The sequence below is a fragment of the Tiliqua scincoides genome, chromosome 2 (genome assembly GCF_035046505.1).
Source record: "Tiliqua scincoides isolate rTilSci1 chromosome 2, rTilSci1.hap2, whole genome shotgun sequence".
In the NCBI taxonomy this organism is placed as follows: Eukaryota; Metazoa; Chordata; class Lepidosauria; order Squamata; family Scincidae; genus Tiliqua; species Tiliqua scincoides.
In genome coordinates this window covers 194,298,100-194,313,207 of record NC_089822.1, presented here as the reverse complement: position 1 = coordinate 194,313,207, position 15,108 = coordinate 194,298,100, and the positions used below count along the sequence as shown (strand labels likewise).

The 15,108-nt window shown below is 42.5% G+C and overlaps 1 protein-coding gene across 1 annotated transcript in view; it reads left to right on the top strand.

The window, feature by feature from the left end:
* FAT2 (FAT atypical cadherin 2) overlaps positions 1 to 15,108 on the top strand; it is a 73,909-nt gene that overhangs the window by 14,973 nt on the left and 43,828 nt on the right. The window contains exons 3-6 of the mRNA XM_066616072.1: positions 6,313 to 6,374; positions 7,456 to 7,767; positions 8,521 to 8,731; positions 12,619 to 12,758. Coding sequence (XP_066472169.1) covers positions 6,313 to 6,374; positions 7,456 to 7,767; positions 8,521 to 8,731; positions 12,619 to 12,758 — 725 coding nt within the window. The remainder of the gene's footprint in view (positions 1 to 6,312; positions 6,375 to 7,455; positions 7,768 to 8,520; positions 8,732 to 12,618; positions 12,759 to 15,108) is intronic.

The following is a 15,108-nucleotide window of genomic DNA, read 5'->3' as shown; positions in this document are numbered from 1 at the left end:
GCTGTACTTCAGAGATCACGTGCTTAAGTGTTTTACCTGAGGCCTTCTTCACTACCGCAAACAGGTATACAGTAAATGCAAACATTCCTTTATAGTTTCATTGTTGCCTTTGGGCTCTTTTTTCATGCTTAGATGTAAAATGAAAAACAAAAATCAAAATACCAGACGTATCTCCACATATAGTCTTTTTTCTTACTATAATTGTGCTATTTGGTTTTAAATGTAGTTTAGAATGCAAATCCCAGCCAAATGTACAAAATAACTGAGAGGGGAAAAGAAATGAACAAGTAGTGACTGCTAATTGTAGCTCTGCACCAAATATTTACATCACATTCTCCAAAGCTATAAGTGCTACTTCCCATCACGCTTTCTTCTGCCTACTGCCAGCCTGTACAACTCGTGTGCCTAATTAAGTCAAACTTAGTCCACCAGCCACATATAGTAGTCAGCCAGGTGCCTGTTAATCCACCTGTTTTTGCAGTCCCAAGCAGGTAGGAAAATCAGGAGATTTCAACAGGCTGGAAGGCTGTGTTCAGGTTGGTGAGTCACAAGCTGCACATTCTTGGACAGTAACAAAGGCAAAGGAGAAAATAATTAAAACCACAAAGGGTAGTATGTGGTCCAGAGCTCCCTCACGTCACAGGGAACAGTTATAAGTTGAGGTTTCTGTGCTGTTGGCGCACCCCTAATGTGACTGCTTTACTGGTCTTCACATCGCCGTCCCTTTTCTCTCCTCTGAAATATGCCACCAGCTCAACCAGCTAAGGTTTTGCAGATTGGGAACACAGCTGAGAGTGGGGGAAATTTAAGTCAGAGCAAGGAAAGAGAGAGAGAGAGAGAGGAGGCAAAAGCAGCATGGTGGAAGATGATGAGGAGAGTGAGAGAAGGACAGGAGTCAGGGAGAAAGGAGGACAGGCAGCAGAGACTGAAAAATAGTTAGGGAAAACATACATTGAGGGAAGAAACAGGGAGAAGAAGAGAAAGGAGACGGAAAGAGGGCACTGGTGGAGTGGGCACTTTGCCAGTATAGGCTGTCACAAACGTGCCGCAAAGCACATTGCAACAGCACAGAAGTTAGTACCGCTGGCAGGAAAGCCTGTGCCATCCTGCTGCTGCCAGATCCAGCTGGAGTGCTCCACCTGATCTGGACAATAAAGGCTTTTACTTCGGCAAGAACAATTCCTTCTGTATCTGGTGTCTGATGTCTGACTCTCAGTGATCCAGTGTGGACATTATAACACAGTGTGGCTGTTATAACTCCTTTTCATAGGTCTGGCACTTAGACTGAAAAAGAGAGAGAGAGAGAGAGAGAGAGAGAGAGAGAGAGAAACTTCTCATGGCCAAATAATATGTCGTTGTGGCTAAGAATGGATTTCAACCCAAGTCTCCCAGATTGCCAATGGTGACCCCAGTACCAGACTTGACCCCCTGAGGAGCATCATTTGATGTCACACCAGTTTTTACCCCAGAGTGAGAGAAGTGTGTAGAGGGAGACGTGACTGTCAGACTTGACTTGAAGGACAACTGGTCTGTTAAATAAAATCCCTTTTCAAACAGGTTTTCCAGTAAAAGTAATTGTTTTAGTCCTACACGGATAATGAATCTATGAGTAAGGGTGTTTGAAAACTGTTGTTTATTTTACTCAGAAGTAAGCCCATTGTATTCAGTAAGACTTAGGCTGTAATCCTATCTTACCAATACCAAAACCACCTCTATCTGTGAGGTGTTTGCTGCTGCACATTGCGCAGGCCAGAGGAACATGCCCTAAACATAAATGAGGTTGGTTAATGATACCTCGATAATGAAGAATGTGTTTTTACTGAACAGCTATTTTCAGATAAGTAAAATGAAATGCATTTCCCATTTAACTAGACATTCTCCTTGTTTATTCTGGAGAGTGTTTCGTTAGAACTGCTAGGGCTGCAATCCTACGTACACTTATCTGGGAGTAAGTTCCATTCAACTCAGTGGGGCTTACTCCTAAGTAGACATGCATGGGATTGCATTGTGAGGCCCCAAGGGCTGGAACTCATGTTCCAGTAGTGCAAGGTCCTTTCAGGGAGGGGGGGATCTTGGTGTGGCACTGGTATGTGCCAGATTTTACCTCCCCCCTTGTTGAAACATCCCTGTCCCTTTCCTCCCCTCTGAAACATTCCACCAAAATGGCTGACATGTGTCCAAGTAGACCCATAGGTAATCAGTCAGGCCTTCAGAGGACTTTTAAAAAATATTTTTACTTACCTCTTGCGGGCTGAATGGCCGCCGCCACCACAGCACACCCTCTGTTGACACTGCAGCAATGCAGCAGGGGATAGAATCGAGTAGTAAGAGTCTGTATTGCACAGAACCACTAACATTCTCTCAGCTGTGCCGTATGGATGAGTACAGTGCAAAGCAATAGTGGACGATCACCTGGAAACGCTTTGCTTTATTTAAAAGATAATGGTGTTGTCAAGCCAAGAAACTGATGAGCTGTAATCTTCTCGCCATGTGAGAAACAGTCATTCCTAGCTCAAATACAAAGAAACAGTTGAAATGTCCTAATTGGCAAAATCACTTTAAAGACTAATCATTTGTTTCAGCAAATGGTCAGAGCCAACGGCTGTAAAATTATCTCCTGTAATGCTGATTGTGACAGTGAATTGTTGTGATATTTTTCTTCGATGTTTCAATTTCTCCAGGAGGGAAAAGTATATAGAACGTTTTTCAGTCTGCAGATGAAAAGGCTTCCAACTCAGTTGTGTTTATCCCTTGCCAGCATGGTTATTTGGAAGCAAAACCCACTGAGATTAGTAGGGCTCACTACCAAGTAAATGTGCTTAAGCAGGACTGCAACTTTAATTAATCAGTGCCTGTTAGGCATTAATTAATGCCAGACTAGACACTACATGCTAATGAATGTAAACATCACCCCTAATGGCCCTTTTGAGAGTGGAAGAACTGCTTCCAGAAGGGTGATTGGGATTGGAGAAGTGGGAGGGGAGGGCACTGAACCGATTCTCTGCTTTCCATTTCTCTCTGCTTAATTGCCTCCCCCCCCCTTTTCTCCCCAGGGGTTTAAAGGCACATTTTTCCTGCATTAGGATGCTCTGAAAATCAGCCCAGGTCACTGCTGGAGTTTTGAGGGGTTTGAAACATCTTTCATATTAGGACTTGACTTCTCATTACAGTATTTGTAAAACAGCGTATACATGAATGGTGCAATATAAATAACAAATAAGGATAATAATAATTGAAGGTAATCACAAAGGAAAATAAAGTGAGTTTTGATTTTCTCTCTTTGGATAGTATGCTACCAATATGAGTGCTGAACTTTTTCACTCTGGCGCCTCTGAATCTTATCTATCATCTACTAGCTTGCTCATGTTAGGTTCGTTTACTGGTTTGATGGGTTTTTCCATGCAAAGGTTGAACAGAAATCTTGACATTTTCCAGGACTTCTTGCAGCTGGAAGATTGCAAGATAAGCTATAAACCATACATACAACAGAACAAGGAAGATTTAAATCTGCCGTCAAGTCTTCAAAATGCAGCATAAAGTGTGCCTATGTTGTTGTGATATAAATGGTGCCTCAGAACGTGATTGGAATGTATTCTAGTATCAACACCTACTCTAGTGTTATGAGCCTTTCTTTCAACACAGAAACTTCACACCCAAGGAGATGCAAATGTGATGAGGAAGGCGTTCAGTTATTGGGTTACCTCAATTTTAAAAAATGGAGTGAATGGTAGGAGCCTCATTTAAAGAACCTATCACTCCTTCCTGCATGTTCAGATCTGATGAAGCAGCTACATTTAATTTCAGTTCTCTACTTCTGTACCATGAGTGCCTATTATTATTGAGTGACCAAAACTAGGAACATTACATTTGTGGTGGAACACGTGTGTTGTGATCAAGAGCTCCCTTCCTTGTTCAGTTCCTGACAACAGGTACCAAGGCTGGTGAAGACCCTGTTCTGAAACCCTGGAGAGTTACTGCTAGTCAGGTTATACAATATTGATCTAGATCGGGGCAGTGGCATCACTAAGGTTTGCATCACCCTGTGTGGGAGGCCAGTGCATCACCCCCATGATGGACCTCCTCCCATGCAGTAGGTGTAGCAACAACCTGGGTGATAGGCGTGGTGATGTATCATTGTCTTGTCCCACTGGTTTTTTGGCCGTACCTTTTTATAGGCTAGAGATATTTGAAAGTAGTATCTTTCACTGATTTCTGCTGTAAATCACGCATCAAATGGTATATAACATGATGGTATTATTCCTACAAACTGCGTTTTAGAGATTTTGGTCACTAGTGGTGTCACTGCCCAGTGTGCGTCACCCGCCCTGTGCCACACCCCCTAGTGACACTCTTGATCAGGGGTGTCAAACACAAGACCAGAGGGCCGAACGCACCCTCTGGAAGCGATTTATCTGGCCCCTGTTATAATTGGGCTTTCCCAGATTGACTATTTCATTCTTTCATATCTTGAAAGTATGAACAAGATTTGCACATTTTCTCTTTTGTCATTTGCAGCTAATGAGTTTCTATGTGAGAACAAAGTGCTTATTTCAGGCCATCATCTGCTTATTGATGTCACTTCCTTCTTAATGATGCCACTTCTGGCCTTCAGCAGGCACCATGAATACTAACTTCGTCCATCTGTATGAAACAAGTTTGACATCCCTGATCTAGATGGACCAATGGACTTACTGTATAACACAGCTTCATTTTTAGATTGTGAGCCCTTTTGGGACAGGGAGCCATTTAGTTATTTGATCATCTGTAAACCACTTTGTGAACTTTTAGTTGAAAAGCGGTTTATAAATACTGTTAATAATAATAATAATAATAATAATAATAATAATAATAATAATAATAATATGTTCAGATCTGTTCATAAATAACACAGGCCAACACACATTTTGCTTCCTTAAACGTTACACCAATTCCTAGGTATATTTGGGGTGCTGATTCAAAAAATGGCATCCGTTTTGCCCTATCACATCTAGTTTTGGAGATATAGTATAGCCTCTTTAGTGAATGGTTCAAGCCTACACCATGGCTTTCTCATGAGGAAGCTGCTTGATCCATTCACTAATGAAGCTATACTATATTTCCAAAACTAGATGGATGCCATTTTTGGAATCAGCACCCCAAATTCATATCAAACCACCATAAAGTTTGGGAAAAACTTTTCTGACCCTCAGTTTTGTAGGCCTGTGTAATTAATTGGGCAATGTATTCTGTATTAGTGTACAAGATCACTTTGAAAAAAGAGAGAAATGCAGATAGATGTAGATAATGTGTAGATTATGTTGGTGTGTAGATAATGTTGGAATAGTTATAGTGTATTTGTTTTATTTATCAATTTCTTTACCAAATTTTTAACCCTAATAAATCAAAGCACTTTCCAAACAATAAATAAAAATTCAATAAAATAGTAAAAATTATGCAAACCATTACGTCAGAAATTACATTTATATCTGAATTGGAAAATAGGGAAAACTTAACAGAAAACAAAAAAAAAAGTGTTTTTTTAACTTCCTCTTAAAAAACTGCAAGTGGGGAGCACTGGAATCTCTTTGGGAAAAGATTTTCACAACTGTGAGCCACCACTGATAAAGCCCTGTGTTTGGTAGCTACCAAACTGTGAGTAGTGGGCCAAAGAGCAATACCTCAGTAACCTTAGCAGATCGATATAGGAGTTAGTGGTATGAAAAAAATGGCCATAACAAATGCTCTTAACATATGCAGCTCTTGTGGCATTGATCCTTTAAAATATAGAAGAGCTGGCCTTTCAGTTTTGCTGAGAATTCTTGCCCCTGTCACACTAAGGGCCCAATCCTATCCAATTTTCCAGCACCAGTGCAACCGTAATGTAGCCCCAAAGTAAGGGAACAACTGTTCCCATACCTTGAGGAGGGCTCTGTGACTGCCTCCCCACCACAGGATGCAGTGCACGCCTCAATGGCACAGCTACACCGGCACTGGAAAATTGGATAGGATTAGGGCCCCAAACTCCCTTTCCCACCTTTTCTGGAGAGTGGAAATGTTCAAATATTTGATCAGGTGATCAAACAATTTGAGATACTTGTTGAAAAATTTGAAACAAACTCACAGTGGCTAAGATAAGCTGTTTGGAACAATTCCATGGTTAGGAGGCAGGAAGTGGTTTAATGACAAAATCCTTTTGCTTGCAGCATTGGTTTGCCTTAGGGCAGCATCTTTTTGGGATCAGCTCACATTGGTATCCCAGGTGAGTGCTGCAGTGCATGGAATCACATGGACTACAGTGCTTGGTGGCAACAATGCTTTTTTCTCTTTTGGCAGGTCTGATTTATACTACTTCTCAGCAGCTAGATCGTGAATACAAGGCTGAACATATCTTAGAGGTGAGTGATGACACAGTTACTGTTAGATTTATTTACTTGCAAGTGGGTTTTCTTTTAAAATGCTCCAGGAACATTTCCTTGCAAGTCAGAGCACACAGAAGAGGAAGAGGTGGTGGAGGAAGAGGAGGAGGAAGACTCATTCCCTCAGTTTCAAATTGTTCTGGAAGATAATTACTTGTTCTGCATTTTTGTGTCATTGCCCCAAGTGCCAGCTTCAAAAATATTTTTGAAAAGAGCCTTGTGAGTTCCCAGTGAAGACTGGAACAAGAACCCCTGCTGCTAATCCATGTGGATTAACAGGATACAGGAGCCCCCCCCCCCCCATCTGTGGATCCTGTATCTGCAGATTCATTTATCCACAGTTTGGCTCCAGCCCCCCCAGCACACGCCCCCCATACCCCCTCTGGAGGTGAGAGGAACTCTACTCCCTGGCCTCCTAATGCCTTATAAAGTGTTAAAAATTCTCTTCTGGTTCCTCCTTGAAACCAGAAGTCAGTGTTCTGAGCTCTAAAGCTCAGTCTGAGCCTGGCAGAGGCCAGGGACCGCCAACCTCAGCCTCTACTGAGTTCAGACTCCCCTCCAGAGGTAACGTCCCCTCACCTCTGGAAGGGGGCAGCCCCCTGGACCGTGGGGATGGGCATTTGCTAGTATCTGCAGTTTCAGCTATCCACGGGGGAGGGATGTTCCAGACAGGAACCCCCCACAGATAAGGCGGTATGCCTATACTTGTTCACTGGTTTTCTGCCACCTAACAGAAGAGACACTTAACTTATGGATTTCACTACAATACAGTGTCTGAACAGAACCTTCAAGTTGAGAGGCGGTATACGCCTCAGTATTTTTAGAGGGAAAAAAGCTTTCATATATTCTTTATTAATATACACATATACCACACCCATCACAGTTCATCAGTAAGTTAATAAAAGTTCCATTTTAGAAAAGTGAAAACTTGCAAAGGGATATAAATGATTAGAAAACGTATTAATTCAATTTTTAATTAAAATGCACACGACACATTTTGTGTCATTTTAACAGTTTCCCTTTGGGCTGAGATTAGATGCTCCATTGGTTTTCCTTGCAGGTCTCTGTTTCAGACAATGGGGATCCAGCTCTGAAATCCACCAGCAGAGTGGTCGTCCAGGTCACAGATGTCAATGATAATCCTCCCAGCTTCTCCCAAAAATTGTTCATGGTCCATCTGCCAGAGAAAGTGGCATCCGAGACTCCTTTACCTGTCTACAGGGTGATTGCCACAGATCGTGATGAGGGGCTGAACTGTCAAGTCACTTACAGCCTTGAAGAAAACAGTGAGGGATTCTTCAGCATCCATCCAGTGACAGGCATGGTGTTCTCCAAAAAGATCTTTCCTGCTCAGGAGTACAACATACTAACGGTGAGTGAGATATAGGAGGAAATGGAGATGATAGTTTTGTTCCCATTTAAGTGGCATGATAGGGGCATTGTTGCCTATGGTGCATGTACTCATTCACCTGTTGTCTCTAGTTAAATAGGCTTTGCAGATTTTCATAGAGCTTCACAACCTTGAAAAGACTCTTTGACCAGAAATGGCAATGGGTACACTGTCGTTAAAAATTCCACATTCAAAAGCTTAGTTAATGTTTCTTAGAACAAGCCTGTTGCAGGGGATGACTGTCGGGGCTGTGTTCTGGATTCTGAATGCAAGCTGGGTGGGCAGTCCAAGACCAGTTCAGTCTGCACCTTAAAAAGAAGTTGCTCAGATTGAGGAACTGAAGCAGAGTCATCACCTTTTTAGGACCAGGAGAAGTCCTGTTGGTTCCTTGTGCTGCCTGACCCTAGTAAGGTGGCAGATATAAACGAATGACTGCCATTCAAATGGATAACTTATCAGCTATCAGCTTTGAAGAAGGCAAAAGTAATTGCTTATGATACTGGTCATTCTGTTCTCTTATGCACATATTCACCAAAACAGGCCAATGAGCAGTTTTGGTTTTGCATCAGCCTCCTCTGAGAACAGGTGAAGTTCCACTGATTCTGGCAGGTTTGCCTTTGACCTTTGAGACATTCAGATGGTATTCAATGTGAAGTTTCCCAAGGATGTCGTCAATATAAGTCACAACCAATATGATTGTAAGCTGCCAGTTTTCTCTCTTGGCTTCATTGGCAGATCAAGGCTACTGATGGCGGCAGCCCCCCACTTTTCTCGAGTGTGAGACTTCACATCAATTGGATCTCCAACCCTGTCCCCTCCTCAGAGCCATTGTCTTTTGATGAGCCTCATTTCAATTTTGCTGTCATGGAAACGGACCCAGTGAATCATATGGTGGGAGTAATCAGTGTTGACGCTGGGCTCAGCCAGCTCTGGTTTAGCATCACAGGTAAGTGGCTTGTGACTGGAAAATTAGCTGCAAGGTAGTGCCAAACTGACAAACTTTTGCCCCAGTTCTCCAGGCATCTGGCACATACTTGACCTGAGTTAACAAAGGCTGTTTATTTTAGATGGCAAGCATAATATAGTCATTGCCTCCGCACAGGCATTGAGCCTCATTCAGGCTGGCACAAGCAGTTTATCCTACCAAAAGCACCATGCAGTTCTTATATTACCCATCACATTTGCAAAATGGAAATTCTGGCATTCTCCCAATCTTAATGAAAATTCTTGTGTTGCAAACGGGCAAGAACACACCTTTGTGGCTTACAGGAAATGTACAGCAATCATAACTGTTCTGCACAGCAATAAAAACAAACATTGGGGAAAAATAAAAGACTTTTTGGAAGTTCTTTAGTGTCGTGTTGAAAAATACCAAATATCAGTGCTTGGCAGTTACCTTGATAATATCTGTTCCACTTTATTTCTCTTCATCCTAGTTGTTTTGCCAGCCTCCCAGTCTGAAATGTCCTGTATTTTTATGTATGAAAGCATGTCAAGGTATATACATCTTAACTTCTGCAGTATTGTATAATTAGCAGCACAGACCTAACTGATTCCTGCCCCCCAGCATGAGCTCCCTGAATAATGCAGACATGCAGAGACCATGTCAAGGCAAAGAGACAAGTAAAATAAAGTTTCATTTCTTTACCACCATACCATGGTCCCCTATGGATCTACTCTGCTCTGCACCACCTCTTTGGCTGATGCAAATCCTCGTAGAGCCAAGGGAGTGTGTCAAGGCTAGGTGGGAGCAGAGGATATTGGCAGATACAGTGGGCCCTTGGTAATCATGGCAGGCTCTGCTGGCAAACTGGAGGTGATTTTCAGAAGGACAGGACTGAAAGGCACTTCTGTTCATATCTGGGAGGTTTCTGAGACCTACCAGCCACAGACTGGCATATGGGATTAGTCAAATCTGCAGCTGCTGAGCCCATGGATAAGGAGAACCCACTGTATGTTACTAGTGGTATCTGCCCCATGCCTGCCCCCGATACACTCCTGGAAGCCAAGACTGTAGTATAAAGTTGGCTTCTCAGGGGTGATCTGATATGTCACACTCCTTATAAGGAAATTCACGGCCCAATCCTATCCAGGGTTTATGCTGACAAATCTTACTGTCAGTTTAAGTCCTAGAATGATAGCACGAAAGTCACTCTGTTGTTCTGTGGGCCATGGCTCCCAGGACAAATGGCTAGAGACTGCATGCAGGTGGCCCACTACTGCTAGTAAGACTGCAAGAGGGCAAATGGGGAAGGATAGTGGGGAGTTTGGGGCAGGAAGCAGGCCAACCTGGGAACAATTTGTGGACAGGAGGGAGAGGATCTTGGTAGCAGCAGCGTATGCCAAGATTCTATCCCCCCAGACATGTCCTGTGACTATCCTCAAATTTAACTGGTTTAACTGAGGTTCAAGGAGACTCAAGGCCAGGCAGTCTCCAAGGAGGTAAGTAAAAAAACTTTTTACTTAACTCTCTTGGGCCGTCACCTCCCTGCCACAGCATGCAGTGCATGCACTATCAGCTGCTCTGTGTGCTATGGACTGGCAGGGGATAGGATTTGGCCATCAGTTGAATAGCTAAACTGGCAGTGCACAATAAAGATGCCCAAATTAATAACTAAAGCATGAGGACATCCCTCAGCACTTTGGATTTCTGAGGTCCTTGGCTCAGTCCTAAAACCTCAAGCCTACTTGAAGATAAGGCTCTGTAGAGGAGGGAAAAAAAAATGTTTGCACTGTTCTATATGAATTGTTGCAAGTTTTGTTTTGTTCTTGCTCTGAGTCTATCAACTGGACAGTTGACCCTATAAAATAGCTGCTCAGTCTCGGAACTTGCACAGCACTTTATACACACAGCATATGTTGTTTTTGTTATTTGAGGTTGATTTCAAAGTAGACAACTGGAATTGTTACAGTAGCTCTGGAAGACATTCAACAAAATAATCTTAGATTTTAACTGGTGATTTGGATCAACATTTTTTTTAAGAAAGGAGTTTTCAAGACACATTGTGTGTACAATAAAAGCATAGCAAGCAAGGTGTATATGTGTTGTTCCTTGCATTAAAAATCAATGGCATAGCTATCTTTTATGATTTCCCCTGATTTCTGTTATGACCATCTGGGATGGTGCAAAGAGTTTACCTCATGCTGGGAGCATAGTCTGTTTCTACAACTGTTCCACTTTGCATGGCATATCCAGAAAGCGAGAGGCTTCCCTAGCTCTGCTACAGGGGGCTTTGCAAGCTCACACCTACTGTTGACCTTGATTTCCATTCCAAAAGCTTTTCTGAGTCCTAATATGGTTGCTTTCTTTTGCCTGCTCAAGTGATTTACAAGGTGCCAGGCACTGCTCAAATAGCACAATTGTGCAAAATCATTCCTTCCTAAAAGCCTTGCTGTCCCATTCCTCACCTCTTTCCTCTTGCTCCATTTTCTCCAACTGCCTCCACTCAGTCTCTTCTCATACTTTAGTCTTTGGCTGCAATTCCCCTCTATGAGTGTCATCTGCTTTCCTTTCTAAGTTGTCGCAAAAGAATTCTCTTTTGAGGTGAGGGTGGTGTAGCAAAGTGATCTAGAGCCCTCACCCACTTATCTCAGAATGCTCTGCTCTTCCTGTTTATTTTAAAACAGGATGGGACATTGCTAAAGGTAAGAAGATGAGAATGGGGTTGGTAGGCTGTGGATCACTGTACTGCCCCTCCCTCAACTAGCCCACAGTGGGCTCCTTTCTTAAACCGTCTGGTGTGGGTAAAGGGAGCAAGGCAGCAGTAGTGGAGGAAGGCTGGTGGTGGAATTTGCACCCTGCTTAGGCTTGGGCTGGGTCACTGATACGCTATCATGTAAAAGGATCATAGAATCCTTGCTTGGACGTTATCCTATAGCCATAGGATATCACTAATTGTAATTGTGATCCATCAAGCAAAACAGTTCAACAACCATGTACTGTGACTTGGCAGGTTACAACTCCTTTCCATTTTTGCAGCCCCCCCCCCCCAAGTCACCATACATGGCAATGGGCTACATTTAGCTTGACAGGTCACAGGGTCTGCTACCTGTGAATGATTGCTTATCACATTTTATTTACCATGCAGCTAGACCTTTAACTTTTCCCCACTCATATGAATGCACTAAGGATTGTGATGCTTTTAGTTTCAGTTCTGAGAACTGAAATGTGCATAGTTTGAGTCCTCCTCCTAGTGTAACTAACCTTGACAGTATGATCAACAGTTCTTTCAACTACAAGCATTTAGAAACATGTCGGTCAGTTTCTCAGCCCTTGTGAAATGTCTGGAGTTCTATCTGCACCATCGCACGTCTCACCGAAAACAAAATGAGCGGGAGATGGAATGCAAGACTCCACCAGGAATCGGGACAAGTCTCAACAGGGCTCACACACAGGGGGGAACTAGCTTAAGCATCACAACTGAAGTGAAGCCAGCAAATTTATTATCTGTTGCCAATTTGCCTTGATATTCCTTCCATTCAGCAGAACATGCCCTCCTGTGCCTTAATGGTTAATATAATTCCATCCCTTCACCCTGAATGACATTGCAACAACAAAATATGCATTACACTCTTAAGCCAATGCAAAATTTAAAGAAAATAAATAAAGATCAACAGTGACAATAGAAGCCTTTCATTGAGATTCCCCACCCATCTCTTATGCCATTCTCTACCTCTCTCCAAATACTTCTTCTGTGGGTTTGTTACAAATGCTGGCAGCTGAAAGGATTGCTTTTCCTTCTGTACCCCCTCCCCTCTGGAGACACTTCTATTCAAGCACCTGGCTGCCTTTGTCATAACTCCTACATACTACATTCTTCCTCTTTTTTTAAGGTGGTGATGGTGATATGGATTTTGACATCGAGAAGAGCACTGGCAGCATTGTTATTGCAAGAGCCCTGGATGCAAGGAAAAGATCAAGCTATAACCTCACAATAGAAGTCACCAATGGGACAAGCATTATCAAGACACAGGCAAGTGTCCACAGATCCTGATCAATGTTCCTCTAAGGTGCATGGCCGAGCTACCCAGTGTAGAGCTCCGCAACCCAGAAGTGGGGTAATGATGTGATGATGTCCTAATATTTGGAGGCAGCATCAAGACAAATCACAACACTGCAGCTGCCCAGTGCACTGGGCACTGCCATGGACCCCGTAGTGGGAATAGTGATCCATACCTAGTCACCTGATCTGGCTTCTCTTTTTAGGTAAGGTAAGCTTTGATATGCTCCACCCAGCAGCACTGAAAGATGAGGAAGCCTATTACCTTTTGAAGTAACCAGTGGCATGGCTATACTATACATTCACATCTGCTTCAAATCTGTTTAAATGTCAGGATTCCCAGTCAGTAAGAATTTATGGCAGTTCTGTCACAGGACTCAAGATCTTTAGTAAAAAAAATTCTCAGCATCCTCCTAAAACAACAACATGAGGTTTCTTCAGAGAGGTTATGAGAGTTGAACCAGTTTCAACATGGTTTCATATGTGTAAGTCTAGATGTGCCTTAGAATCTTGTTTAAACATGAACTAGAGACAGAGGAGGGATCATCAACTGTTTCTGTTCCCCACATTTCTCCTGGACCTTCAGAAATTCTGCCAAATATTTGTGGTAAGCAAGTGTTTTAGGTGGAAATGATCCTGTAGACTCTTCTCCTCCAACTACCAGAGTATGCCAGGTTATGCAGGGCAGGGGGGGGCGCTTAGGAAATGAAGATACCTTTCGTTATCTTTAGTCTCTCCTGGTTATTATGTTCACTTTATCATGAACAGAACATTGGGAGCATCAGTGGGGGACACTAGTTCTCCTCCAACTACCAGAGTATGCCAGGTTATGCAGGGCTGGGGGGGGGGCCTTAGGAAATGAAGATACCTTTCGTTATCTTTAGTCTCTCTTGGTTATTATGTTCACTTTATCATGAACAGAACATTGGGGGCATAGGATTGTTATACTAGAGACAGTTCCTTCATCTCCAAATATGCTTGTGTTAAACATAATGTAGACCTGTGATAGCAAATCTTGTTAAAATAAAAGATCGGGGAAAGATCGGGCAAAAGCGCCTAAATCCCAAATCTGATAAAATATTTAGTTAAGTTGAAATATGGTTTTTCAGAATATTTTTGCAGTTTAAACATTTTTTGACCGTCCCATCACTCTGTACAATGCAATAGCGGTTTTATTAAAACTTCTTAAAGTTTACAGATGTATATGTGTAATATAGACATGTTGCTGGTTACTTCAGTGTGTGGTAGGTTTCCTCATCTTTCAGCGCTGCTGGGTGGGGCATATGAAAGTTTATTTTATCTAGAAAGAAAAGGTTTTCAACAGAGCATTAATCACAACCTTATTTGTAGCCATTAAAATTGTGCATAATGTGGGAATTTGTTGTAGCGGTTTGTGGGAAGAAGTGCTGAAGGTGCCATTCCACTGTTTCTTAGCAGTGGTACGTTGAGGCTGTTTTGAATGCGATTTTGTCCTGCCACTGAGGATCATCCTTTGACACCTTGCCTGACATGTAATACCCGGCCTCCAGGAACTTCTTTCTCTGTTTACTTTGGCACTGACAGTCGTTGCTGGATATGTTGGTGAACCTGCTGCTGCAAAACCATGGCAAGTTTTATTTCATTGAAGAAATTATTGAAGTTATTGCATCAGGCTGTGTCTTTCCAAGATGTGGTTATGTGATCGGATCAGATCAGATCAGATTGAAGGGAGCAGATCAGATAGAAAGGAGCTGCCAAGTTCCTTTTGCAGCATTTGACAGCAAGTTTAGGGAAAGGCTTGTTTTTCCTATCACAAGGGCAAATCTCTTGCAAACATATATCCATGCTTCTGTTGCTGTACATGCACTACTTCCTATTCCACAGCTATCCTTATTCTGATAGCCTCGCAGAATGAAATTAACAACATGCAAGGCTATGACAAATATTTTGATTATAATTTTGTTACTCAATTGGAAAGTAGCACGAAGCCAAGCATTACTTCTGAGCATTCACATTGTTTAACCCATTTCTACCTTCCTCCCCAGTTAGAGCTTCTCTTTGGCACCATTTCCCTCTTCCTGTTTCACTTCACACTCCGCAGTGTCATTTGCTCACACCACCATTTAATCTGATCAGTTGTGGTGATCCTAGATAATCATGAAATCACCAACAAAATTATATGGGACGCCACAGTCAGTAGAACTAAATGGGGCTTGACAAATGAGTAGCGCGACGAGGAAAGTGGAAGAATAACCAAGAAGAATAACACTGTAACAGTATGAACATGTTGCACTGCAGAAATTGCCAAAAATGGGAGGTGCCGTTTGACACTTACAAAAATGAA